General features: G+C 41.2%; 1 protein-coding gene across 3 annotated transcripts in view; it reads left to right on the top strand.

Moving 5' to 3' along the window:
* The window catches only part of UNC5A (unc-5 netrin receptor A), a 331,913-nt gene that overhangs the window by 149,503 nt on the left and 155,576 nt on the right, over window positions 1-26,834 (top strand). For 2 of the 3 annotated variants that reach the window (XM_075856630.1, XM_075856629.1), the window contains exon 2: window positions 21,507-21,758. The exons of the other annotated variant lie outside the window; for it this stretch is intronic. In XM_075856630.1, the coding sequence (XP_075712745.1) occupies window positions 21,507-21,758 (252 nt within the window). The remainder of the gene's footprint in view (window positions 1-21,506; window positions 21,759-26,834) is intronic. 3 annotated transcript variants of the gene reach the window in all.

Raw genomic sequence — 26,834 nt, 5'->3', positions numbered from 1 at the left:
TGACTCCTTTTAGTCATCACATTAACTCAAAATCTCTGGTTCTGCCTCCATTTCCTATATTTACCTTATCTGCATTATCTGGTCGTCTTGGCTTCTTCTGTATCTTCACAAATAATGCTGGATTAAATTACTGCCTTGTATAATACTCTATGTCTTCACATAGACAGTAAACATTGATACTTACGCAGGTCTTTATATGTATTTTCTTGATCATTAATTAAATTTCAGTGTAATTTGTATGAGAGAATGTAAGAAGACTACAAAATCAGAAAACAAACCAACTCATAAACAAAATACTCATACCAAAGTAGTTTTTATTTTTCTGTGTGACATTTGTGTTTTTCACATCCAGCAATACATTGTGTTCATCTCCTACCTGTTTCCATTGTGGTGTGACTCATGCCTGCCAGCTCAGTTCAGTGCAGCTCATACTGATTTGTAAGCCTCTATGATACATTAAAGTGCATTATGCATATCACATTCTTAGGAATGCTATTATAAAAGGGATTTTTTTTTAAAAAATACAAAAATTCTGATGGATTCATATTTGCTTGCCATTTTAAAAGTATGGATGTTGTTTAGGGCATAATAAAGATATTTGAAGAGGTAATGAATGAGCAGTAATAGTAATAGAATGGGCAGATAAATGTAGTTTTATCAAAGAAAATAAAAAGAAAACAGTATATACACATACATCTGATGGATAAGTTTATGGTTCACATGCAAGTGGATTTGAAACAATGAGAGATTCATTTAAAGTAAGGAAGCTATCACTTTGAAAAATTAGTTGTTACTGTATTCTATAACACCATTTATGCTTAGGTCCAATTGACTAGATAAAAAGTGCTTTCTCCCTGTACATATGACCTAATAGGGCATATGATTGCAATAGAGGGGTGTCCTCCACTTCTGATGCCCTCTATGAGCCAGAAAGAACGGTCCGCTGTAAGAGTGGTTCCTGCTTCGGCAGACGTGGCCAATCCAAACATTACATTTATTTGATTAGCTGCCATGTAATGCTGCGTTTCCTGTGTGGCAATATGCGGCTTAACAGCTGATCACTGGGGGTTAGGGTATTCTTGGTGAGACAAACCGTATGAAGAAATAATTGGTCAGATTGCAGATTGACTATTTAAAATAGTAGTACAATAGAGCTGGCAGCTGTCATTAAGTCCCCCATCCTCTAATATTGAGATGACTCTGCTAACCCTATCCCAGTCTAATATATAGAGTTACATAAAAAAAAATAGAGAAATGGATGAGAGCAGTACACTTGCCACAACAATGTATATACAAATGCAACAGTACATCCCAGGGGGCCAGTTCACACCCCAGTCCAGGGGCGTAGCTAGGGGGAGCAGGTGGGTCATGATCAGTGGCGCACCTGCTATGAGGCGAGGTGAGCCGACAGCCTCAGGCGGCGCAGCCTAGCCGAAAATGGGGGGGCGGCATTTTGAGCCAGGGACGAATTGGACCGGGGGGAGAGGGCATGCCTTACTTTACTTAGCAACTATGGAACAGAAGAGGAGAAGAATGTGAATCGGAGCTGTGTGCGCACGCACGCTGTCACTCTTTAGCATTTGGCAGACAAGGATGACAAGACTCGTGAGAGATCACACAGTCTTGCACCTGCCTGTCGATAGCTCAAGAGTGAGAGTGCGCATGCGCACACGCTCTCCTCTCTCCAGCTCTTGCTGTTGACACTGTCCGTAGCTGATTGGACAATGTCACAGCGATGTTACACGCCCCCTTGCCAATTACTGCCCCATTGACAGTTTAGGGGTTTATTTCAATATCAGGCAACAAATATTACGGCACCGCTATCTAAATAACGAAGCAGCTCTGCCTATTACATGCTGCACTCAGCTGCACATGTACAGTATGGACAGGTGAAAGGTTCTCTTTAAAGGAAAGGTGTTATCATTTTTTCATTTTTTTTATTTGATGTTTTACTTTATGGGCCTATTTTTTCTAAGAATTTTAATATGTTCCCTACAGTAACTATTTATTAATATGTTTGTACTTCTGTGGCGGCAGCCATCTTTATTTTTATTTTTCATACTGCTAATCTTTGTTTTGCAGGTTCCGCTGGACCATTTGGACTACGTCGTAGATTCGTTTGACTACTTCACTGATTTAAGCTTTTTTTCTTTTTTTTAATAAAATGGTTAAAGTGGATTCTGTGGAAAAGTTATTTCAATAAAATAAATTTTATCCATGTTTGTTTGCTTTTTAATACTTTATAACCGCCTTAGTAATGGCAGATGTCTGATTGAGAGCATCCATTACTAATGCAGGACTTAGCGTTAGCCAGTAAAAAGGCTAGCATTAACCCCTATTATTACTCCGGTACCCACCGCCAGCAGGAGTTCTGAGAAGAGCCGGGTATGATCCAGTACCCGACCATCTAAAGTGAAGGGTGCATACTGGGGTGGCCGCAGGCTGGTACTATCAGGCTGGGAAGTGCCAAAAACCGTGGTACTTCCCACCCTGGTAAAGCTAGGCTGCGGCTGCTTTATTGTATCTGGCTGGCTATGAAAAATGGAGGAGATATCACTTAATTTTTTTTCAATTATTTATTTTTTTAAAATTACGTGGGGTTCCACCTATTTTTCATAACTAGCCAGATACAATAATGCAGCCACAGCCTAGCATTACCAGGTTGGAAAGGGCCACGGTTTTTGTCCCTTCCCGGCCTGGTAGTACCAACCTGCGGCCGCCCCGCTGCCTTTCCGTCACTTCAGATGGTCAGATACTGGGTCGTACTCGTAATAATGTGTGTTAGTGCTAGCCTTTTTACTGGCTAATGCTAAGCCCCAGCCTTAGTAATTGAACACTGTCAATCAGGCAGCGGACATTACTAAGGCCATAATAAAGTATTAAAAAAAACAGACATAAGATTTTTTTTTTTTATTGAAATCAAAACTCCCCCATGCAACCCTCGTTCAGCATTTTATTTAAAAAGAAAAAAAAGTAGATAATCGAAGTAGTCCAATGAATCTACGACGTAGTCCAAATGGTCCAGCGGAACCTACCCAAAAAAAAGTTAGCAGCATAATAGAAACTAGAGGTCAAGGAAAAATAATTCCCCTCCATTCCCTAACTCCGCCCCATAAGAACTCTGCTACCTGTCAACTGAAAAGTAATCTGCCAGAGGGAAAAATGTTTAATGAAACATTTTTCCTTCTGGCGGATGATTTTTCCGTTGACAGGTAGCAGAGTTCTTACGGGGCGGAGTTAGGGAATGGAGGGGAATTATTCAGTCACTATGTGGTTATGGTGTGTTCCTATATTATTCAGTAAAAGTATGGGGGTGTTAGTCAGTTACTATGTGGTTATGGTTTTGCAGTATTATTTAGTAACAGTATGGGGGTATTATTCAGTCACTATGTGGTTATGGTGAGGCGGTATTATTCAGTAACAGTATGGGGGTATTATTCTGTCACTATGTGGTTATGGTTTGGAGGTATTATTCAGTAAGAGTATGGGGGTATTATTCAGTCACTATGTGGTTATGGTGTGGTGGTATTATTCAGTAACAGTATGGGAGTATTATTCAGTCACTATGTGGTTATGGTGTGGTATTATTCAGTAACAGTATGGGGGTATTATTCAGTCACTATGGGGTTATGGTGTGGTGGTATTATTCAGTAACTGTATGGGGGTATTATTCAGTCACTATGTGGTTATCGTTTGGTGGTATTCAGTAACAGTATGGCAATATTATTCAGTCACTATGTGGTTATGGTGTGGCTGTATTATTCAGTAAAAGTATGGGGGTGTTATTCAGTTACTATGTGGTTATGGTTTTGCGGTATTATTTAGTAACAGTATGGGGGTATTATTCTGTCACTGTGTGGTTACGGTGTGGAGGTATTATTCAATAACAGTATGGGGGTATTATTCAGTCACTATGGGGTTATGGTGTGTTGGTATTATTCAGTAACAGTATGGGAATATTATGCAGTCACTATGTGGTTATGGTGTGGCTGTATTATTCAGTAAAAGTATGGGGTTATTATTCAGTCACTATGTGGTTATGGTGTGGAGGTATTATTCAGTAACAGTATGGGGGTATTATTCAGTTGCTATGTGGTTATGGTTTTGCGGTATTATTTAGTAACAGTATGGGGGTATTATTCAGTCACTATGTGGTTATGGTGTGGTGGTATTATTCAGTAACAGTATGGGAGTATTATTCAGTCACTATGTGGTTATGGTGTGGAATTATTCAGTAACAGTATGGGGGTATTATTCAGTTACTATGGGGTTATGGTGTGGTGGTATTATTCAGTAACAATATGGGAGTACTATTCAGTCACTATGTGGTTATCGTGTGGTGGTGGTGGTGGTGGTGGTGGTATCATTCAGTAACAGTATGGGATTATTATTCAGTCACTATATGGTTATGGTGTGACTGTATTATTCAGTAAAAGTATGGGGGTGTTATTCAGTTACTATGTGGTTATGGTGTGGTGGTATTATTCTGTAACAGTATGGGCGTACTCAGTATGGGGGTATTCAGTCACTATGTGATTATTGTGTGGAGGTATTATTCAGTAACAGTATGGGGGTATTATTCAGTCACTATGTGGTTATGGTGTGGTGGTATTATTCAGTAATAATATGGGAGTATTATTCTGTCACTATGTGGTTATGGTGTGGTATTATTCTGTAACAGTATGGGGGTATTATTCAGTCACTATGTGGTTATCGTGTAGTGATATTATTTAGTAATAGTATGGGAATATTATTCAGTCACTATGTGGTTATGGTGTGTTCCTATATTATTCAGTAAAAGTATGGGGGTGTTATTCAGTTACTATGTGGTTATGATTTTGCAGTATTATTTAGTAACAGTATGGGGGTATTATTCAGTCACTATGTGGTTATGGTGAGGCGGTATTATTCAGTAACAGTATGGGGGTATTATTCTGTCACTATGTGGTTATGGTGTGGCTGTATTATTCAGTAACAGTATGGGGGTATTATTCTGTCACTATGTGGTTATGGTGTGGCGGTATTATTCAGTAACAGTATGGGCGTACTCAGTATGGGGGTATTCAGTCACTATGTGATTATTGTGTGGAGGTATTATTCAGTAACAGTATGGGGGTATTATTCAGCCACTCTGTGGTTATGGTGAGGCTGTATTACTCAGTAAAAGTATGGGGGTGTTATTCAGTTACTATGTGGTTATGGTATTGCGGTATTATTTAGTAACAGTATGGGGGTATTATTCTGTCACTATGTGGTTATGGTGAGGCGGTATTATTCAGTAACAGTATGGGGGTATTATTCTGTCACTGTGTGGTTACGGTGTGGTGGTATTATTCAGTAACAGTATGGGCGTACTCAGTATAGGGGTATTCAGTCACTATGTGATTATTGTGTGGAGGTATTATTCTGTAACAGTATGGGGGTATAATTCAGTCACTATGTGGTTATGGTGTGGTGGTATTATTCAGTAACAGTATGGGAGTATTATTCAGTCACTATGTGGTTATGGTGTGGTATTATTCAGTAACAGTATGGGGGTATTATTCAGTCACTATGGGGTTATGGTGTGGTGGTATTATTCAGTAACTGTACGGGGGTATTATTCAGACACTATGTGATTATCGTTTGGTGGTATTATTCAGTAACAGTATGGCAATATTATTCAGTCACTCTGTGGTTATGGTGAGGCTGTATTATTCAGTAAAAGTATGGGGGTGTTATTCAGTTACTATGTGGTTATGGTATTGCGGTATTATTTAGTAACAGTATGGGGGTATTATTCAGTCACTATGTGGTTATGGTGAGGCGGTATTATTCAGTAACAGTATGGGGGTATTATTCTGTCACTGTGTCGTTACGGTGTGGAGGTATTATTCAGTAACAGTATGGGGGTATTAATCAGTCACTATGGGGTTATGGTGTGGTGGTATTATTCAGTAACAGTATGGGAATATTATGCAGTCACTTTGTGGTTATGGTGTGGCTGTATTATTCAGTAAAAGTATGGGGGTATTATTCAGTCACTATGTGGTTATGATGTGGTGGTATTATTCAGTAACAGTATGGGGGTATTATTCAGTTGCTATGTGGTTATGGTTTTGCGGTATTATTTAGTAACTGTATGGGGGTATTATTCAGTCACTATGTGGTTATGGTGAGGCGGTATTATTCAGTAACAGTATGGGGGTATTATTCTGTCACTGAGTCGTTACAGTGTGGAGGTATTATTCAGTAACAGTATGGGGGTATTAATCAGTCACTATGTGGTTATGGTGTGGTGGTATTATTCAGTAACAGTATGGGAATATTATGCAGTCACTTTGTGGTTATGGTGTGGCTGTATTATTCAGTAAAAGTATGGGGGTATTATTGAGTCACTATGTGGTTATGATGTGGTGGTATTATTCAGTAACAGTATGGGGGTATTATTCAGTTGCTATGTGGTTATGGTTTTGCGGTATTATTTAGTAACTGTATGGGGGTATTATTCAGTCACTATGTGGTTATGGTGTGGTGGTATTATTCAGTAACAGTATGCGAGTATTATTCAGTCACTATGTGGTTATGGTGTGGTATTATTCAGTAACAGTTTGGGGGTATTATTCAGTCACTATGGGGTTATGGTGTGGTGGTATTATTCAGTAACTGTACGGGGGTATTATTCAGACACTATGTGGTTATCGTTTGGTGGTATTATTCAGTAACAGTATGGCAATATTATTCAGTCACTCTGTGGTTATGGTGAGGCTGTATTATTCAGTAAAAGTATGGGGGTGTTATTCAGTTACTATGTGGTTATGGTATTGCGGTATTATTTAGTAACAGTATGGGGGTATTATTCAGTCACTATGTGGTTATGGTGAGGCGGTATTATTCAGTAACAGTATGGGGGTATTATTCTGTCACTGTGTCGTTACGGTGTGGAGGTATTATTCAGTAACAGTATGGGGGTATTAATCAGTCACTATGGGGTTATGGTGTGGTGGTATTATTCAGTAACAGTATGGGAATATTATGCAGTCACTTTGTGGTTATGGTGTGGCTGTATTATTCAGTAAAAGTATGGGGGTATTATTCAGTCACTATGTGGTTATGATGTGGTGGTATTATTCAGTAACAGTATGGGGGTATTATTCAGTTGCTATGTGGTTATGGTTTTGCGGTATTATTTAGTAACTGTATGGGGGTATTATTCAGTCACTATGGGGTTATGGTGTGGTGGTATTATTCAGTAACTGTACGGGGGTATTATTCAGACACTATGTGGTTATCGTTTGGTGGTATTATTCAGTAACAGTATGGCAATATTATTCAGTCACTCTGTGGTTATGGTGAGGCTGTATTATTCAGTAAAAGTATGGGGGTGTTATTCAGTTACTATGTGGTTATGGTATTGCGGTATTATTTAGTAACAGTATGGGGGTATTATTCAGTCACTATGTGGTTATGGTGAAGCGGTATTATTCAGTAACAGTATGGGGGTATTATTCTGTCACTGAGTCGTTACGGTGTGGAGGTATTATTCAGTAACAGTATGGGGGTATTAATCAGTCACTATGTGGTTATGGTGTGGTGGTATTATTCAGTAACAGTATGGGAATATTATGCAGTCACTTTGTGGTTATGGTGTGGCTGTATTATTCAGTAAAAGTATGGGGGTATTATTCAGTCACTATGTGGTTATGATGTGGTGGTATTATTCAGTAACAGTATGGGGGTATTATTCAGTTGCTATGTGGTTATGGTTTTGCGGTATTATTTAGTAACTGTATGGGGGTATTATTCAGTCACTATGTGGTTATGGTGTGGTGGTATTATTCAGTAACAGTATGGGAGTATTACTCAGTCACTATGTGGTTATGGTGTGGTATTATTCAGTAACAGTATGGGGGTATTATTCAGTTACTATGGGGTTATGGTGTGGTGGTATTATTCAGTAACAGTATGGGGGTATTATTGAGTCACTATGTGGTTATCGTGTGGTGGTATTATTCAGTAACAGTATGGGAATATTATTCAGTCACTATATGGTTATGGTGTGACTGTATTATTCAGTAAAAGTATGGGGGTGTTATTCAGTTACTATGTGGTTATGGTGTGGTGGTATTATTCTGTAACAGTATGGGCGTACTCAGTATGGGGGTATTCAGTCACTATGTGATTATTGTGTGGAGGTATTATTCAGTAACAGTATGGGGGTATTATTCAGTCACTATGTGGCTATGGTGTGGTGGTATTATTCAGTAATAATATGGGAGTATTATTCTGTCACTATGTGGTTATCGTGTGGTGGTATTATTCAGTAACAGTATGGGAATATTATTCAGTCACTATGTGGTTATGGTGTGTTCCTATATTCTTCAGTAAAAGCATGGGGGTGTTATTCAGTTACTATGTGGTTATGGTTTTGCAGTATTATTTAGTAACAGTATGGGGGTATTATTCAGTCACTATGTGGTTATGGTGAGGTGGTATTATTCAGTAACTGTATGGGGGTATTATTCTGTCACTATGTGGTTATGGTGTGGAGGTATTATTCAGTAACAGTATGGGGGTATTATTCAGTCACTATGTGGTTATGGTGTGGTGGTATTATTCAGTAACAGTATGGGCGTACTCAGTATGGGGGTATTCAGTCACTATGTGATTATTGTGTGGAGGTATTATTCAGTAACAGTATGGGAGTATTATTCAGTCACTATGTGGTTATGGTGTGGTATTATTCAGTAACAGTATGGGGGTATTATTATTCAGTCACTATGGGGTTATGGTGTGGTGGTATTATTCAGTAACTGTACGGGGGTATTATTCAGTCACTATATGGTTATCGTTTGGTGGTATTATTCAGTAACAGTATGGCAATATTATTCAGTCACTCTGTGGTTATGGTGTGGCTGTATTATTCAGTAAAAGTATGGGGGTGTTTTTCAGTTACTATGTGGTGATGGTTTTGCGGTATTATTTAGTAACAGTATGGGGGTATTATTCAGTCACTATGTGGTTATGGTGTGGTGGTATTATTCAGTAACAGTATGGGAATATTATGCAGTCACAATGTGGTTATGGTGTGGCTGTATTATTCAGTAAAAGTATGGGGGTATTATTCAGTCACTATGGGGTTATGGTGTGGAGGTATTATTCAGTAACAGTACGGGGGTATTATTCAGTCACTATATGGTTATCGTTTGGTGGTATTATTCAGTAACAGTATGGCAATATTATTCAGTCACTCTGTGGTTATGGTGTGGCTGTATTATTCAGTAAAAGTATGGGGGTGTTATTCAGTTACTATGTGGTGATGGTTTTGCGGTATTATTTAGTAACAGTATGGGGGTATTATTCAGTCACTATGTGGTTATGGTGTGTTGGTATTATTCAGTAACAGTATGGGAATATTATGCAGTCACAATGTGGTTATGGTGTGGCTGTATTATTCAGTAAAAGTATGGGGGTATTATTCAGTCACTATGGGGTTATGGTGTGGCTGTATTATTCAGTAAAAGTATGGGGGTGTTATTCAGTTACTATGTGGTTATGGTTTTGCGGTACTATTTAGTAACAGTATGGGGGTATTATTCAGTCACTATGTGGTTATGGTGAGGCGGTATTATTCAGTAACAGTATGGGAATATTATGCAGTCACTATGTGGTTATGGTGTGGCTGTATTATTCAGTAAATGTATGGGGGTATTATTCTATCACTGTGTGGTTACGGTGTGGAGGTATTATTCAGTAACAGTATGGGGGTATTATTCAGTCACTATGTGGTTATGATGTGGTGGTATTATTCAGTAATAGTATGGGGGTATTATTTAGTTACTATGTGGTTATGGTTTTGCAGTATTATTTAGTAACAGTATGGGGGTATTATTCAGTCACTATGTGGTTATGGTGTGGTGGTATTATTCAGTAACAGTATGGGAGTATTATTCAGTCACTATGTGGTTATGGTGTGGTATTATTTAGTAACAGTATGGGGGTATTATTCAGTTACTATGGGGTTATGGTGTGGTGGTATTATTCAGGAACAGTATGGGGGTATTATTCAGTCACTATGTGGTTATCGTGTGGTGGTATTATTCAGTAACAGTATGGGAATACTATTCAGTCACTATGTGGTTATGGTGTGACTGTATTATTCAGTAAAAGTATGGGGGTGTTATTCAGTTACTATGTGGTTATGGTTTTGCGGTATTATTTAGTAACAGTATGGGGGTATTATTCAGTCACTATGTGGTTATGGTGAGGCGGTATTATTCAGTAACAGTATGGGGGTATTATTCTGTCACTATGTGGTTATGGTGTGGAGGTAGTGTTCCGTAACAGTATGGGGGTATTATTCAGTCACTATGGGGTTATGGTGTGGTGGTATTATTCAGTAACAGTATGGGAATATTATGCAGTCACTATGTGGTTATGGTGTGGCTGTATTATTCAGTAAAAGTATGGGGGTATTATTCAGTCACTATGTGGTTATGGTGTGGCGGTATTATTCAGTAACAGTATGGGGTTATTATTAGTCACTATGTGGTTATGGTGGTGTGTTATTCAGTAAGAGTATGGTGGTGTTATTGGTAATGTTGGTCTTACAATCTATGTAAATTACTGTGGTGGGGCTGTGGGGAAGTGTGAGTGTGGCAGCAGATGATCAGGCTAAGAGACAGTCTACAGAGTGGCATGTGATGTTCTTTGACATGTAGGTGATACTTACGTGTGGGATGTGGGCCCATAACTTGTGTACAGTCCAGGGCCTAAGATCATATTAATTCACCACTTGCATCAAGCCAGTACAGGCAGACAACTACAATACAGCAGGTAGAGCAAAGAAACCAGCCCAGGACGTGCCGCTTCAAAACAGTGCTGAGCGCGATCCAACCTGGACTGGCTTGAATGTAATTGCAGAGAGTGATGCCGAAAATGAGACTTGCTGTCGAGGAGAGATATGGGGCAGTGCAGTACAGACCGTACTATTTGCACTGCACTGCACTGATTGGCAGTAAGAATAATTCTTTAAATCTTTTCCATACTTCAAACAGTACTTTAACAAATAAACATCAAATGTTTTCCTAATTAAAAAATTTATATATTGCGTGTTTGTTGTGTAAAGCTAGTAATGAGAAAACTCGGATAGATTTTTGGGGGGCGCCTTTTTATTGTTCGCCTTGGGCAGCAGAGGGGCTATGTTCACCCCTAGGCATGTGCCCCGGGCGCCACACTGTTCATGCTGCCTTTGTGAGGGGACGGCGGCGCCACTGAATCCAGCCGCCGTCACCACCTCCTGCACTTTAATTGTACCAGCATCTTTCAACGATGCAAGCGGCGTGATTACTTCTTTGCGCCACTTGCATCGTTGAAAGGCGCTGATTGACAGGGAAAGTCATTCTGCCCTGCCAATCAGCGCCTTTCATAGATGCAAACGAATACTGCGGCGCTTGTGTCTATCAAAGGCGTGGGAACGGGACTAAGATGAGTATGTTCAAAAAATATTTTTTTATCCTAATAAAAATGGAAGTGGCATTATCTACAGGGGGGGCTCTATCTACAGGGGTTGGCACTATCTACAGGCGTGGGCTATATGTTGTACACTATATACAGGGGTGGGCTATATCTACAGTGGGGCTATATGCAGGGGTGGGCTATATGTGGAGCACTATAGGGGGAGCTATATGTGAGGCACTATATACAGGGGTGGGCTATATGTGGAGGACTATTTATAGGCGGAGATATATGTAGGGCACTATTTACAGGGGTGGGCTATATGTTGCGCACTATATACAGGGGTGGGCAATATGTGGAGCACTATCTACAGGGGTGGGCTATATGTCTAGCACTATCTACAGGCGCTATTATATTTAGGGGCACAGTGTCTGGCACCATGAGAACTTTATCTTTGTTTGTAGGTGCAGAAATGTTTGTAAAGTAAGAAGCTGAAGACATCTGAGCGGCAAACTGCAGAAATGGGCTGTGGCCAGGAGAAGTCATCATAGAGGTCTGCACCGGATGGAGAAGAAAAGAGATAAAGAACAACTAGAATCTGACGTCACCTGTGAGTCACTAAATGTAAATGTTTATTCTGTCTCTAATCTGTACTGTAGTCACTGTATGATCTGCAGCGAGATGATGGGCTCCCAGCATATCCTTACCATTGTTCGGGCCATGCTGGGAGCTGTATACAATTTAGTGCAAACCTATACAGCAGGGGTTGCACTAAATTGACCAGTATTTATGCTGGTGTGTTATTTTTGTACTGAGCTTGGTTCTGGAGCTGTATATATGTACTGAGCTTTGTTCTGGTGTTGTATATATGTCTTGAGCTTGATTCTGGTACTGTATATATATATATATATATATATATATATATATATATATACACATATTGAGCTTGGTTCTTGTACTTTGTATATATATATATATATATATATATATATATATATATATTAAGCTTGGTTCTATATTTGAGCTTTGTTCTGGTGCTGTATATATATTGTGCATGGTAATGGGGCTGTATATATATTGAGCTTGGTTCTGGTGCTGTATTTATGTACTGAGCTTGGTTCTGGTGTTGTATATGGAACTATATTGCTTGTAAAAGATACAAATGTTTTTATGCGCGAATCACCCCAAATAAAAAGTGGAGTAAAAATGACACCTCATTGATTGGTAGAGAAAACAAAGGCGAGGGGGAAGATGTCAAGAAAGAGGTTGGGGGGGGGGGGCAAGCTGAAACTTTGCCCCGGGTTCTGGAGAACCTAGTTACGCCTCTGCACCCCACAATAAAACGTCCAGGAAAGAGTAGATGGACGTCCGCATGCCATTAAACTTATCTCTGATTCAGTGAAATGTCATATACCCAGCTGGGTATAAAACATGGCTTAATAAATACCTACATTTATTAATGGCATTAATGTAAATCAACCCTTTTTTAACCATAAAAAAATAAAAGAATGACACCAAAAATGTTCAATAATATGTTCTTTTCTGAGATACATTGGCCACCATATGAGTAGCTAGATTGCCATAGATGTGGTAGAGTTGTAGCTTAGCTCTGATACCCTTTGGATTACCATTTAGCTATTTATCTCTATTAAATGCAAGAACCAATTGTGATCTAGTAAGCTTATCACAAAGGGTGGCAAACAAAATTGGCAGGGCCCTCCATGCAAATTCTTGACTGTAAAGGAAAACACAGTGAGGTGTCCTCAATTAGAGATTGTGCAGGGCTACCCAGAAGCATTACTCTAAAAATGACCTTTCCGCTCAGAGTATTAAATAAGAGTGAAGAGGCAGAGTAGGGAAGTTGAATAGTCTACGTTCTTAATGACAGTACAAATTATTCACTGAAAGTAGATATTTATTTCCATTTTCCTGTTCTATAAATAGTAGACCATGCATACAGATCCCTTTCTACAGTCACTTTCTTGCATGTCCTGTTGGCTTCATAGTTTAGCTTTAGGATTATATAGGAGGCATATCATGCTGTATTCTCCTACACTTCAATATTGGCAGAGGGTTTGTCATCATTATAATAATAATTACTGGAACAGAGTGTATCTACATGTTAACAGAATGTTTAAGGATCTATCCACACTGCATTTTTAGGATGTGATCAACAAATGCGCCATGAAGGCTCAGGGTGCATACGTTAAACGTATCCATAGGGCGCTATTTAGCTGACAGATACCAAATGAGGTCGCTGTACCATTTTTCAACTATATGGAATAGCATAGTTGACTACGCTATTCCATAAAGATGCATCCAGTTAAAAAAAATGTATACTATGCAGTGTACTCTGTTATTAACCCCTTCACACAGAATCATGTACATGTACATCGCAAGTTTTAGTTTTTTTCACACAGCCATAGACTTTAATGCACGGGTCTGGTCTGCAAAAACTTACCAGAATTGGGCATGCTGTGAGTTTCTCATAACGGACACATGATCAGTTCCTAAAAATGGATGTTTGAATAGCCCCATTGTCTTGTATGGGTCCGCGTGCTGTCCGTGGCGTCTAGTAATACAAACTGTCAGCGATATATAAACAGCACTGCCCCATGATAAGGATATAGCCCAAATGCTGGACACAATCTCACAATTTTATGCTCTCCTAAAGGAAGCTGTATGGGAATGACTTTTAGTGCTGCATTTGTATGATCTCACTTGTTATGTAAGACAGTTGTCTATATGTTAATTGCCTTAACCAGAGATCTTATCCATGTAAGCAGGATATGTAGCCCTCAAGGGTGGAGCTGCTTCCTTTTACTTGTGGAGTTCAACTGAGCGTTAGTCATTTCTCTTTCCTGCACCAATCATAGAGATCACAGGAGGAGCAGAAAGTTACAAGTAAACACAATCTCAGCCCTGCCTACATTGGGGCACTGTGACTGGCAGTGATGGGGGTACTGTGACTGACACTAATAGAGGCGCTATGGCTAGCACTCATGAGAACACTCTGACTGGTACTCATAATTGCCACCGATGAGGGCATTGTGGATATCACTTTTTTGGGGAGCACTATAGCACTCATGGAGAAGCGCAGTTATTGACATATTATTTATTATGGAGGCACTTTCCTATAGCAACGTTAATGGAGGCAATATGGTAAAGAACTGGTATGTAAATCCTGTTATTTGCACTGGCATGGGGGGTACAGTGGCTACCTCTCGAATCAGAATTTTGCCAAGTTTGCTTTTGCCACCAAAAGAGCTTGTCCCGCTCCTGGCGTTAAAGGGGTATTCCTATCACACAAACTGATCCCATATCCCTAAGACTGTGCGACATTTAGAAGGAATGATGGTTGGCACTACCTTTTAGCTTGCAGCATCACAGGTTCCTGTGCTTACTGGGACTTGTGGTTCGACAAACTTTTTGCAGCTGTGCTCAGTGCATATAAAAGTAAGACTTTAGCAAATGTCAACATGTAGAAGAATAGACAGCACGGCACTCACCACTTGCAAAAAAAAGGTTTCTTTTTATTCTATGTTGAGGCAGGCATAACATGGGATTTGAAGACAATGGAGCCTATGACCGTTTCACGTCCTCCAGATGCTTTATCAAGGCTATCCCTAAGACTGCCGTGACCCCGCCAATCCTAAAATTGAGGGCGTCACAGCAATTCTTTAGCTCTGCTGCCACTTCACTGTTTCTTCCTGCACAGCTTCACTTCCGGCCACTCGGCTGTGCAGGGAAGCAGTGAAGGGGATGCAGTGCTTAATCAATGCTGCGGCCTCAGTATTCTCAGGATTGAGATTGCTGTAGGTCCAGCAGTCGGACCCCCACCAATCACAAAGTGATGGCATATTACACTTTGTGTGACGGGAATACCCCTTTTACTAACATCCTGTTGGATATGAATTATATTGGCACTGTATGGGCCTAATAAAATAAATTATTAAAAGCCTTACTTTGACCTTTGTTTTTTCCAAGCAACAAAATATCAGCTGACACATCAAATCTTTCCACAATAGATCCAAAAATTAACAGAATTGCCTCCCTGAATCTCTTTCATCAGGTTCCATTTACGAGATCTATTAATACACACTTCTCCATCTTGGAGAGAAAACCAGCCTTCCCTTTATTATACTCATTCGTTGGGTACTGCCTTCTTGTCATTATTGGGTTTTGTATTCCAATTCTAAAGGACAGCTGAATTCTTTAACTAATGAAACCAGATTTCAGCTTCTGGGAATGAATGGTGCTTGTATTTCTGAAAGCAGAGAAAACACTGAATAGTTGTATAGAGGATAAAGGTTCCAGTGCATATGTTTTAACAAATCATAAAATAATTATAATGCCGTTAGTTGAAGGTTTGCAGAAGTAAAGTAAAAGATTGAAGGTAATGTGATACATGTTCTCCATGATTGTGATTGTGTCTTAGGATAAGTATTATTTAGAAACATCAGACTCACACAACAAGGATACATTCCTGCTGATTATTGGTCTGTGTTATATCTGCATAAATCCAAGTTGTCTAAGTAACAATCTAAGGAGCAAAACGGTCTTCCCAATAAGCTGAGTCACTTCATACGATAGGTTAATTTCTATTCTTTGTTTCTTTGACTGCCGCAGATTAATAGAAACAAAATTTTACAGCGTCGGCTCACATTTAGTAACCCTCTTTTTTTATATTAGGGAATTGAATTAATAGCAATTCTCTAATATATTTCTTTTATCTCTATGACTTTTTTTTTTAATAATAGGGAGCAGTCCGATAATAGATCATCGGCTGGGAATTTGATGATTTCAAAATGTGTCAGCAGAATGTAGAATATCGTTTACAATTGTGATTTCCCTGAGGCTTACCTACTCTATTGTCAAATTTCTCCTGCTCATAAAGTGAGAGATTCCAATGTTAGAAGTAGATAAAGAAATTGATTTATATCCAATTTCTAAATATACAAGCATAGGTTAACTTTTTTTCAATCTATACTATCAACTACAGTTTTGGAAATATTTAAAAATACAAAATAAATACATTTTGCAAAGTAAAATTGAACAGAAAATTAAAGGGTTATTCCCAACTTGTTTTGTTATGGCATATCACTAGGTTATACGAAAACATTTTGATAGGTGGGGCATCAACTCTGGACCCTCACCGATCCTGAGAATGAAGGGACCGCGGTCCCATTGGCTTTTCATCTGTTCGGTAGGTGGCTGGGAGCGTCACTCTGCGCGAAAGAAGCCAATGAGACCTTGGTCTATTCATTTTCCGAGATCAGAGGGGGTCCCAAAAGTCAAAGAGACTGATGGCATGGCATACCCTAGTGATATGCCATCACCTTTAATAGTGGGAAAAAAAACTTTAAACAATGTTGTTATGAAGACACAATCAGTTTTACACATAAAAAACTCAAATCATTCCAAAAACACCCCTGAATCAGATACTTATGAAACAAGAACAACGATTTGATAAAGCAATGAAAAGTGTGTAGTGAAAAGCAATGACGTCTGGAAGACTATAGCACAGAAACGAAAGAAATAAATCATGTTAGACATCACAGAGAAAAATGTGTATATTTCAAAATGAAATGTGACTACACTTTAGATAAAAGAGTTTTTGCATAAGTAAAGTTAGAAAAAGCTAGAGAGAACTTGCAGATCATTATCAGTTTATTGCTTTACTTAGATATTAGATTCATATACAAGAAAAAATCTGAGATAGTAAATATTGGATAATGCATTTCCCTATGTCACATATAAATATTCTCAGGTGCCACGGTGAGACTGTGCAGCTATATCTTGAAGGGTGCCCGGCTCAGGTGAGCCCTAAATTATTTGCCCATAGGCCATTTGAACCTGCTTAGGGCTCCCTCTCTCCACAATCATAGAACTGTTGGAAACAGCCAAAGAGTAATTGCAAGAAGAGTTAATAGCACAGCACTCACAAGATTATGTTCCTATCTTTACTTTAGCTTTAATGCAAATCCAAATGACACATTGAGTGAAGGGGCCAGCAGGGAAAATTCCTAAAATCCGGCAGATGTCCGTTTCACGTCACACATGAAGCTTCATACAGGTGCCTCACGTGATCTCAGATCATGTGAGGCACCTTAATGAAGCGTCACATGTGACACGAAACAGCCGCCTGACGGATATAAGAAAGGAGCCTTGCTGTCTGTTGGATATGCATTATAGCAAAAATAAAGAAATAAAAATAATCGTGTGAGTGCCGTGTCATATTTTTCTTGGACCTGCGTGTGCACTGAGCACCACTCAACTTGTTGAATGTGAGCCGCACCTGACTGGACAATTGCCCATTTTTCTGTCTTGAATATTTGCATTAGGTATAGAGCCGATTGCCTTTTCTTTGAGTTGGAAGCCAAAGACTAATGCCACCTTTCTCTCCTAAAAAGGATTTTGCAAGGGGGGTTTGGGGCAGCCTGCCAGTTCACGCAGTCCCAGTATGTTGGGGTGCAAGGGCATGAATCAATAGCAGCATAGGGCTCCATTTTAACCTTCTGTTCTCTATGTATAACATGGGCAGTGGCGGATTAAGTAGACCCTAGACACTGGGCTGTTCCCCAAACTTGAGCTCTCCTTCTCCACCGCCGGCCTGCGTGTCATGTCTATAATTAACACCACCTATCTGTGCGAACATTGACAAATAGGTGTTACAATCCCCCTTGTTAAGGGGCTGTATTCCTACACACTGAGTCTCCAACCATCGCTGACAGAACCACACTGTGTGGGGGATACATCCTCCTGACAAGGGGAATGGTATTAACCATTTGTCTATTAGCCCTGGACTACACAAAGACTTTTTGTGGAATACAAGGATTTCCAATAGTAGACATATCAGATTCTCTATAAATCCAGTGACTCAAAGGTGATGTCATCTCAGATTGAAGTGTTTTGGGGGTTATTTTCTTCTTCATCCGAAACAGATGTCATGACGATTTCTCCTGGCTACGACTCATTTCTGCCAAATTGGACACTCATATGTCTTCGCCTCCTCGCTCTTCCAACACATATAAACAAAGATAGAATTTTCATGGTACCACACACTATGCCTCTAAATATAATAGCACCATACACTGCACCCTTAATATAATAGTACTATACACTGTGCCCCCGAATATAATAGTAACATACACTGTGCCTACCATACACTGTGACCCTGAATACAATTGTTTTAAACACTGTAAAGCAATGCACCACACACACACACTGTGCCACTCATACTGCCCCTTGTAGATAGAGCTGCTCACAGTGCCTCTGTCAAAAGTGCCGCTTACAATGCCCCCTGTAGATAGCGCCTCTCACTGTGCCCGTGTAGTAAGGGTCCCATATAGAGCCCCCTATAGATAGTGCCCCATATAGAGCCCCCTGTAGATAGTGCCCGGATAGAGCCCCCTGTAGATAGTGCCCCCTGTAGCTAGTGCTCCCCATAGAATCCCCTGTAGATAGTGCCCCCATAGAGCCCCCTGTAAATAGTGTCCCCTGTAGATAGTGCTCCCCATACAGTCCTCTGTAGATAGTGCCCCCATTAGAGTCCCCCATAGATAGTGCCCCCATAGAGTCCCTGAAAATAGTGCCCCCATAGAGTCCCTGGTGGATTGTCCCCCTATAGAAAGTGCTCCCCATAGAGTCCGCTGTAGATAGTGCCGCCAACACTGCCCACTGAAAAAAACAAGAATGTGCCCCTGAATATAATAGTACCATACACTGCGTCCCTAATACTACCATACACTGTGCTCCTGAATATAATAGTACCATACACTGTGCCCCTGAATAAAATTATTTCATACACTGTAAAGCAAAGCATCACACGCTGTACTCCCTGTAGATAGTGCCACTCACAGTGCTCCCTGAAGTAAGTGTCACAGACATTATCCCCTTTAGATAGTGCACACACACACACACACACACACCCACACACCCACACAGAGCCCCTGTAGATAGTGGCATTCTCAATTCCCGCTGTATATAGTACCCCATAAAGAGCCTCCTGTAGATAGTGCCCCATTTAGAGTCCCCTGTAGATAGTGCCCCCATAGAGTCCCTGCAGATAGTGCCCCCATAGAGTCTTCTGTGGATAATCCCCCTATAGAAAGTGCTCCCCATAGAGTCCCCTGTAGATAGTGTCCCCAACACTGCCAACTGAAAAAAATCAAGCATTTCCTGTGCCTTGCCAATGCTAGACTGATCAATTGTATCTGTGTCCCTGCAATTGACTGCAAGGAACCGCTTCTCCCTGGTACTCCGAACCAGTTGTACTTTTAACTACTAGTTCGGGAGAACCGGGGCGAACTGGCCGGATCCCACCCATGCATGGGCATCCTGGGAGCTTTGGGCCGCTGGGCGGCTGTGTGAACTGCCCTGATGATGAGTCGCCATTAAACACGGGTTCAAATAGCATTTTCTGCAACCCATTGAGGACAGAAGATTTATGTATTCATATAATAATGCTTAATTTTCTTAAAAATAAGTTCTAGGAATTTTAGGAAGTTGAACCAATGCTTGCTTTAAAAAGCCAATATAAGTGAATTACAGTCCCACAGCCATGCATATTCATATGCAGGTCAGTCACCTCCAGCTTCTGAGCCCCGATGCAAAATCTTTAACAGGGCCCCCACTTACTATGTTCCATTTATAATGCTGGTGTCTTCTTATGTGGTAAAAAGGCCTCGGGCCCCCTCAAGCATGAGGGGGCCCATGGGCGACTACTACCTCTGACTCCCTTTGCCCCTGTTTATATGCAGAGTAATATGGTAGACTTCTGCCTGGGCATTGGTACAAGTGGATTTTTTATTACAAGTCTTTTGACTGTGGGCAGTCTGTATGCATATGTTTTTTTTTGTGTTTCTATAGCCTTCCTATAGGTGCTTTGTCTTTGCTTTGTGTGACTGTAGTAGGTGTTTAAATAAAGTGATTTTAGACTGTGAGCAAATCCTTTAGAATGTCGATTGCAGTCTGGCATTCAAAGGCCAATGATTCCTATGATGCCAATTTACATTTACACGTGACATTAATGACAACAGGCAGCCATTTATATTAATTGAAATAATTTCTTCAGGTCACATACATGAAGTGATTATCGATAGACATAGTTGCGCACAAAATAGAAGAGGGGAAAGTCACCGTAACAGCAGTTCTGTATTGTACTGACCAGCATTGTAGTAGCCTACTACTCATCTACAGAGGTGTTGACATGGGATTTGCACAAAAAAAAAAGGTTTAATATGTCAACTTTTAATACAAATAACAGAATCTCAGTTGGAAAATAATTTCAGCACGCAAAGAATGTGATTCATCTCAGTAAACAAAAGAGCAGGAATGTGAAGAGAGTATGATGCATTCTTCCAGCATTGACACATTCGCTTTTCTTTGCCGTGGACTTACATATAATAATGTGTGCATGTGTATCTATGTAAAAATCTCCATAACTGCAATCTCAGTGATTCTATGACCTTGACATGTGATATTGATAGCTGCAGGAGAAGGGTTTTCTATATACAGTATTAGAATAGAGATGGGGACATGCTCTGGCTGTTTTATTGCAATTACATTATATGACACTTGCTATTAATAGTCAAAAGTGATCCAGACGGGATGTTGTATTAGAATAGTGTCCAATTGAGCAATAACAATAAGCAGAATGGAGATTTAGTTTTAACTCCCTGTGGTGATGGTTTTTTCTTTTATTCAGAATAGTTGCCCTTTAATTTGAGTATATACCATACTTTGAATGGACTGCAGTTTTATATTGGTTTGTTGGGAAGGAAATAGTTAACAAATAAAACATTTTCAAACCAGTGGTCTGTGAATGTGTAACACGGATATAGTTTAATTTAATGTCCAATCCTTTTATTGCATCTTTTAATGCAACATTTGTCATTGCTTAAAACATGAAAATCAATAGCAAGATGAATATAGCAGTGTAAAATAGCCTGAGGCTTGTGGGTGATTGAGAAAGTTAAGGAGAGATGTGGAACAATGCTAATGCATACAATGTGCAGGCAGCAGGCAAGCAATACACTCAATAGCCTCCTCATGTTCTCTGATTTCAGGATGCCAGCAGAGCTCGGGGCCAGTGAATCCTTTTCCCATGCCAATGCCTGGTTCATCAAGTCTGGGAGGACAAGGAGGGGAATTGCTACCGCACTTCCTCCTAGAACCCGAGGATGTTTTCATTGTGAAGAACAAGCCGGTGACCCTGAGCTGCAAAGCAACCCCAGCCACGCAAATCTACTTCAAATGCAATGGAGAGTGGGTCCACCAGAGTGACCATGTGATTCAGCACAGTGCAGACCGCAGTACGGGTAATGCAGAAAGAGAATAATATGATACAATTAAAGTCAAATGATGTCCTTCATAATATAGTGATGTTATTAATATAGCACCAACGTTTTCCACAGCTCTTCATTCACAACAGCTTAGATTTGTGGAAATGGAACCAATGCATAGATACACTATTGCAAATATTTGCTGCATTCCATGGGTCAGGTCCATGGTAATAACTTTAAATGGTTTCTCCGATGTAGAATTTTCTGACACATAATTTAAACACGTCTTGTTGTTGCTTGGAACACACTGAATGATTTATTTAAAGAAAATACCCCCCACTGAACCAAAGAACATAGAGTTCCAGGTTCCCGTTCCCAGTGGAAAGCTAGCCATGCATGTACGGTCACTCTCCATAGAAGTGAATGGGAGATAGGGAGAGAGTACTTGACTGTTAAATATCTTCCATTCAAGGACTCAAGGACTCTCTTATCAACAAATACAATGGGAAACCCTACATTTTATTTTATGTAGAGCAATTAAACAGTTTGTGTAGAAAGACAATTCTGCATTATCAACACTTTAATTTTCTTTACTGAGACATGTATTAACTGTAATTATTATAGTATGACCAAAATAAACACAGATAATTTTCATGTTTCCACAATTCTTAGAATTCATGCTGTGGTAGTCCAAAGCATGTTTGCACAATAGAAAACACATATTGAATATTTATTGATTTTAATTTGATTGTTAAAATGTTGTTCATTTAACACATAATGTTTTATGGGATTCTTGTAAGTAAATTGAAGAGGTTGTCAAATGTCTTCCCAAAGTTGTACAAATGTGCGTTCAAACTGTAGTTTAATAGTTTTCCGCCATTTGCTTTTCCTTTATATGTGCAGAACAGTATCTATTATGGGGGAGCTGCATAGGAGGCACATGTGATTGCATTATAGAAGCTGTTTCCTACAAGCCCCATGAATACTTGTATGTGACTCTCCTGAATGACCCTCCCCTTGCTGCCACATTACTCCATTTATTGCCTCATTCCCTGCTGGCGTCAATATAGTACTTAGATAGAGGTCCCAGCATGTAGGGCATACAGTGATACCAGGGATCAGCTTCTATTTTGGGCAATGAAGCAATAAGAACAGCGTTCACCTGATTACTGTCACGATCTAGGGGTATGTGGACCCACTAGGCCGCTCCACCATAGCAGAGAGGCAGCTGACCAACTCACAGTCTATGCACAAAATCTATGGTAGGAGTGTAGCACAAAGCGAGTGCTGGCGTCTCCTAGGAGTGAGACGCCGGCAGGAAGCCAATTGACTGTGGTCGCGGGCGTCGCCATGTAAGGAACAGCGGCAGTCCGCGACCACTGCCAAGACAGTACCCCCCTTTACGCCCCCTCTTCTTAAGTCCGGAGCACAATAGGAACTTCCTTATGAGGGTAGGAGCATTGAGGTTCTCTTCTGGCTCCAAGGACCTCTCCTCAGGACCAAACCCTCTCTAGTCCACTAGACAGAAGGATCTTCCTCCTATTCTCTTAAAGTCTAGAATCTCTTTTACCTCGAACACATCAGATGACCAGCTGGGAGCAACTGCAGACCTCGGAGCTTTACTGAAGAGGTTCAGAACCACAGGCTTAAGGTGGGACACGTGAAATGAGTTGGGGATCTTGAGAGTGGGAGGCAACCGAAGTTCATAGGATACAGGGTTAATCCGTTGCAGAACTTTGAAAAGACAGAGGAACCTGGGAGTGAATATGTGGGAGGGCATCTTGAGACTAATGTTTCTCGAGGATAGCCAGACCTTGACTCCAGGAGAGAAGTGAGGAGGAACTTTTCTCCTTTTATCGGCATTGTTTTTCATACGGTCCACTGCTTGGAGAATCGCAGACTTAGTCTGCTGCCAGATGTGAATAACCATCCCAAAAGAAGAATTTGCTGCTGGTACCTGAGTCATGGCTGGCACAGGGAGAGGAACTCGAGGATGCTGGCTGTACATGATGTAGAAGGAAGACGAGGCAGTTGACTCACTTGTGTGATTATTGTATGAGAACTCCGCCCAAGCCTTAAGTTGCACCCAATTGTCGTGTTGGGCAGAAACAAAATGGCGGAGATAGTTCTCCAAAATTTGATTGGTCCTCTCCACTTAACCATTGGACTGTGGGTAATAGGCAGAGTAGAAGTCCAGCTTTACATGTAACAGGTTGCACAGGGATCTCCAAAACTTGGATGTAAACTGTACTCCCCGGTCCGAGACAATATGCAGAGGAAGGCCGTGCATCCGGAAGATGTGTAGAATAAACAAATTTGCCAGGCGAGGGGCATACTGAAGGCCAGTGGAACAAAATGTGCCATTTTTGAGAAACGATCCCTTACTACACAGCTTGTGGTACATCCAGCAGAAGAAGGAAGGTCAGTGATGAAGTCCATCTCAATATGCTGCCTAGGGGCATCAGGAACAGGCAGGGGTAATAGCAGGCCAGCAGGTTTGGAGCGGGTAGATTTGTTCAAGGCACAGTTCGTACATGAAGAGACATAGTCCGCAACATCACCAGGCAGAGTGGACCAACAATAGTGACGAGCTATCAAATCCTGTGTCTTACGAACACCAGAGTGTCCAGCTAGTTTAGAGTTGTGGCCCCAGCGGAGAATTTTCTTCCTGTCAGCAAGACGGACAAAAGTCTTTCCGGGCGGAATGTCTCTGATTTGCAGGAGGTTAGCAGCAATAATCCTAGAAGGATCTATGATGTATTGAGGTGTCTCCTCAGAGTCATTGGTTTCGAAGGTGCGAGACAGGGCGTCTGCCTTCACATTCTTGTCTTCAGGACGGAAGTGAAGCAAAAACTGAAATTGGGCAAAGAACAACGACCATCTGGCCTGGCGTGGATTTAACCGTTGGGCCGACTGTAGGTATCTGAGGTTCTTGTGGTCCTCTAAGGCCAACTTGACTGCCAGCAATTCCCAGGAATAGTTGCGTTCAGCTGGGGAGAATAATTTTGAGAAGAAGCCACAAGCCACCATCTAGCCTTTGGAATTCTTTTGGCACAGTAGTGCTTCTGCACCTACGGAAGAGGCGTCTACATCCAGAAGATATTGCCGAGAAGCATCAGGGTGATGGAGAACAGATGCTGAAGTGAAAGCGCTCTTGAGCTCAGAAAACGCAGATTCTGCCTCCGGAGGCCATACCTTGGCGTTCACCTCCTTTTTGGTGAGGGCCGAGATTGGAGCAGTTAGAGATGAGAAGTTCGGGATGAACTGCCGATAGAAGTTTGCAAAAAATCATTGTATGGAACGAGGACCCTGAGGTTGTGGCCATTTTAAGACCGATCTCACCTTCTCAGGATCCATCTTAAGACCACGGTCAGACACGATGTAGCCCAGGAAGGGCAAGAGTTCCTCTCAAACACACATTTCTCGAGGTTAGCATATAGACAGTTCCCCCTTAACCACAAGAGAACTTGGCAAACGTTCTTCCGATGTGTCAACTAATCAGGTGAGTAAATCAGGATGTAGTCCAGATAGACCACCACACAGACATGCAATAGGTTTCAGAAAACGTCATTCACAATTTCTTGGAACACAGCTGGGGCGTTACATAGTCCAAATGGCCATCTCGGGTGTTAAATGTGGTTTTCCACTCATCACCTTGCAGATACAGGTCAAGTTATAAGCTCCGCATAGATACACCTTAGCCCCAGGAATTGTATCAAAAAGTTCGGAGATGAGTGGTAGGGGTTACTTACTCTTGACCGTAATTTGGTTCAGACCCCGGTAGTCGATGCATAGATGAAGAGATCTGTCCTTTTTCTTCACGAAGAATAATCCGACTCCCGTCGTAGAGGAGGACTTCCGGATGAACCCTCTCTCGAGGTTCTCCTTAATGTAGGCAGACATGGCTAGGGTCTCTGGCAGGGAAAGAAGATAAACTCGACCTCGAGGTGGTGAGGCATCAGGAAGTAATTTAAGAGGGCAATCATAGATACAATGGGGGGAAGCATCTCTGCCTCCTTCTTAGTGAAGATGTCTGCAAAACTGGCATACTGTGATGGTAGATCAGAGAGTGACTGAGGCAGTGGCGGAAAAACAGGACGAACCTGTGGCAGGCAGTGGGCAAGGCACTTGGGACCTCATTGGAGGATCTCACTGGAACTCCAGTCGAGAACCGGAGCATGTAGTCGGAGCCAAGGCAGGCCCAACAGGACAGGATTGATAGCTTTAGTCAGGACAAGGAAGGTGATCGATTCCGAGTGAAGAATTCCAAATTGTAAGGTCAGTGGTTTGGTGATAGACACAATGGGATCGGGCAATGGTAGTCCATTTACAGAGGCAACAACCAGGCGTCTATCTAGAAGAACTGTGGGTAGATGTAGACGATCCACTAAATCCTGCTGGATGGAATTTGCAGCTGCTCTGGAATCAAGATAGGCAGAGGAGGAATGTGATGCCTCTCCAGAGAGGATGGTCAAAGGAATAGAAAATTTGGAAGAGGTTTTGACGCTGGAGTCGTCCCCCCTAAAATGAATGGTGCATTGATTGATGAACCCTCTACAGGCTCTAGGGTCACCATCATAGCGAGGAGGAAGAGGCAATGAAACTTTGGATCCTGAACAAACAGGAGTAATGGGCAGTGGAACAGCAGCAGTCTCTGGAGGGGGAACCGGAGGTGGAACAAGGGGTTGATCCCGTCGGGCCATGATGGAGTTTACAGCCTCAAGGAGTTGCTCCTGATGTGCCCGTAGGTCATGCATATCTATCTGTATCCTCTGAACTGCGGTCTTAGACTGGCCAGTGGGTTCCATGGCCTGAGCGTACTGTTAGGATCTAGGGGTATGTGGACCCACTAGGCCGCTCCGCCGTAGCGGAGAGGCAGCTGACCATCTCACATTATATGCAAAAAAGTCTATGGTAGGAGTGTAGAATAAGTGTACCTTGGACAGTCAGGATGGCGGTAAGGGCTCTGGCACAGAAGGGGCTGGAGGTGGAGGGTTGCACCAAACAGGCAAGGCACGACTCAGGTACCATACAGGCTTGGGAACAAAGCACAGCGCGGGATACAGGATATAGGAGGCATGACAAGGGAACACTGGGAGCAGGAAAACCCTA

This window comes from Rhinoderma darwinii, chromosome 3 (assembly GCF_050947455.1).
Source record: "Rhinoderma darwinii isolate aRhiDar2 chromosome 3, aRhiDar2.hap1, whole genome shotgun sequence".
Lineage (NCBI taxonomy): Eukaryota > Metazoa > Chordata > Amphibia > Anura > Rhinodermatidae > Rhinoderma > Rhinoderma darwinii.
This window is presented reverse-complemented; position numbering and strand designations above follow the sequence as displayed.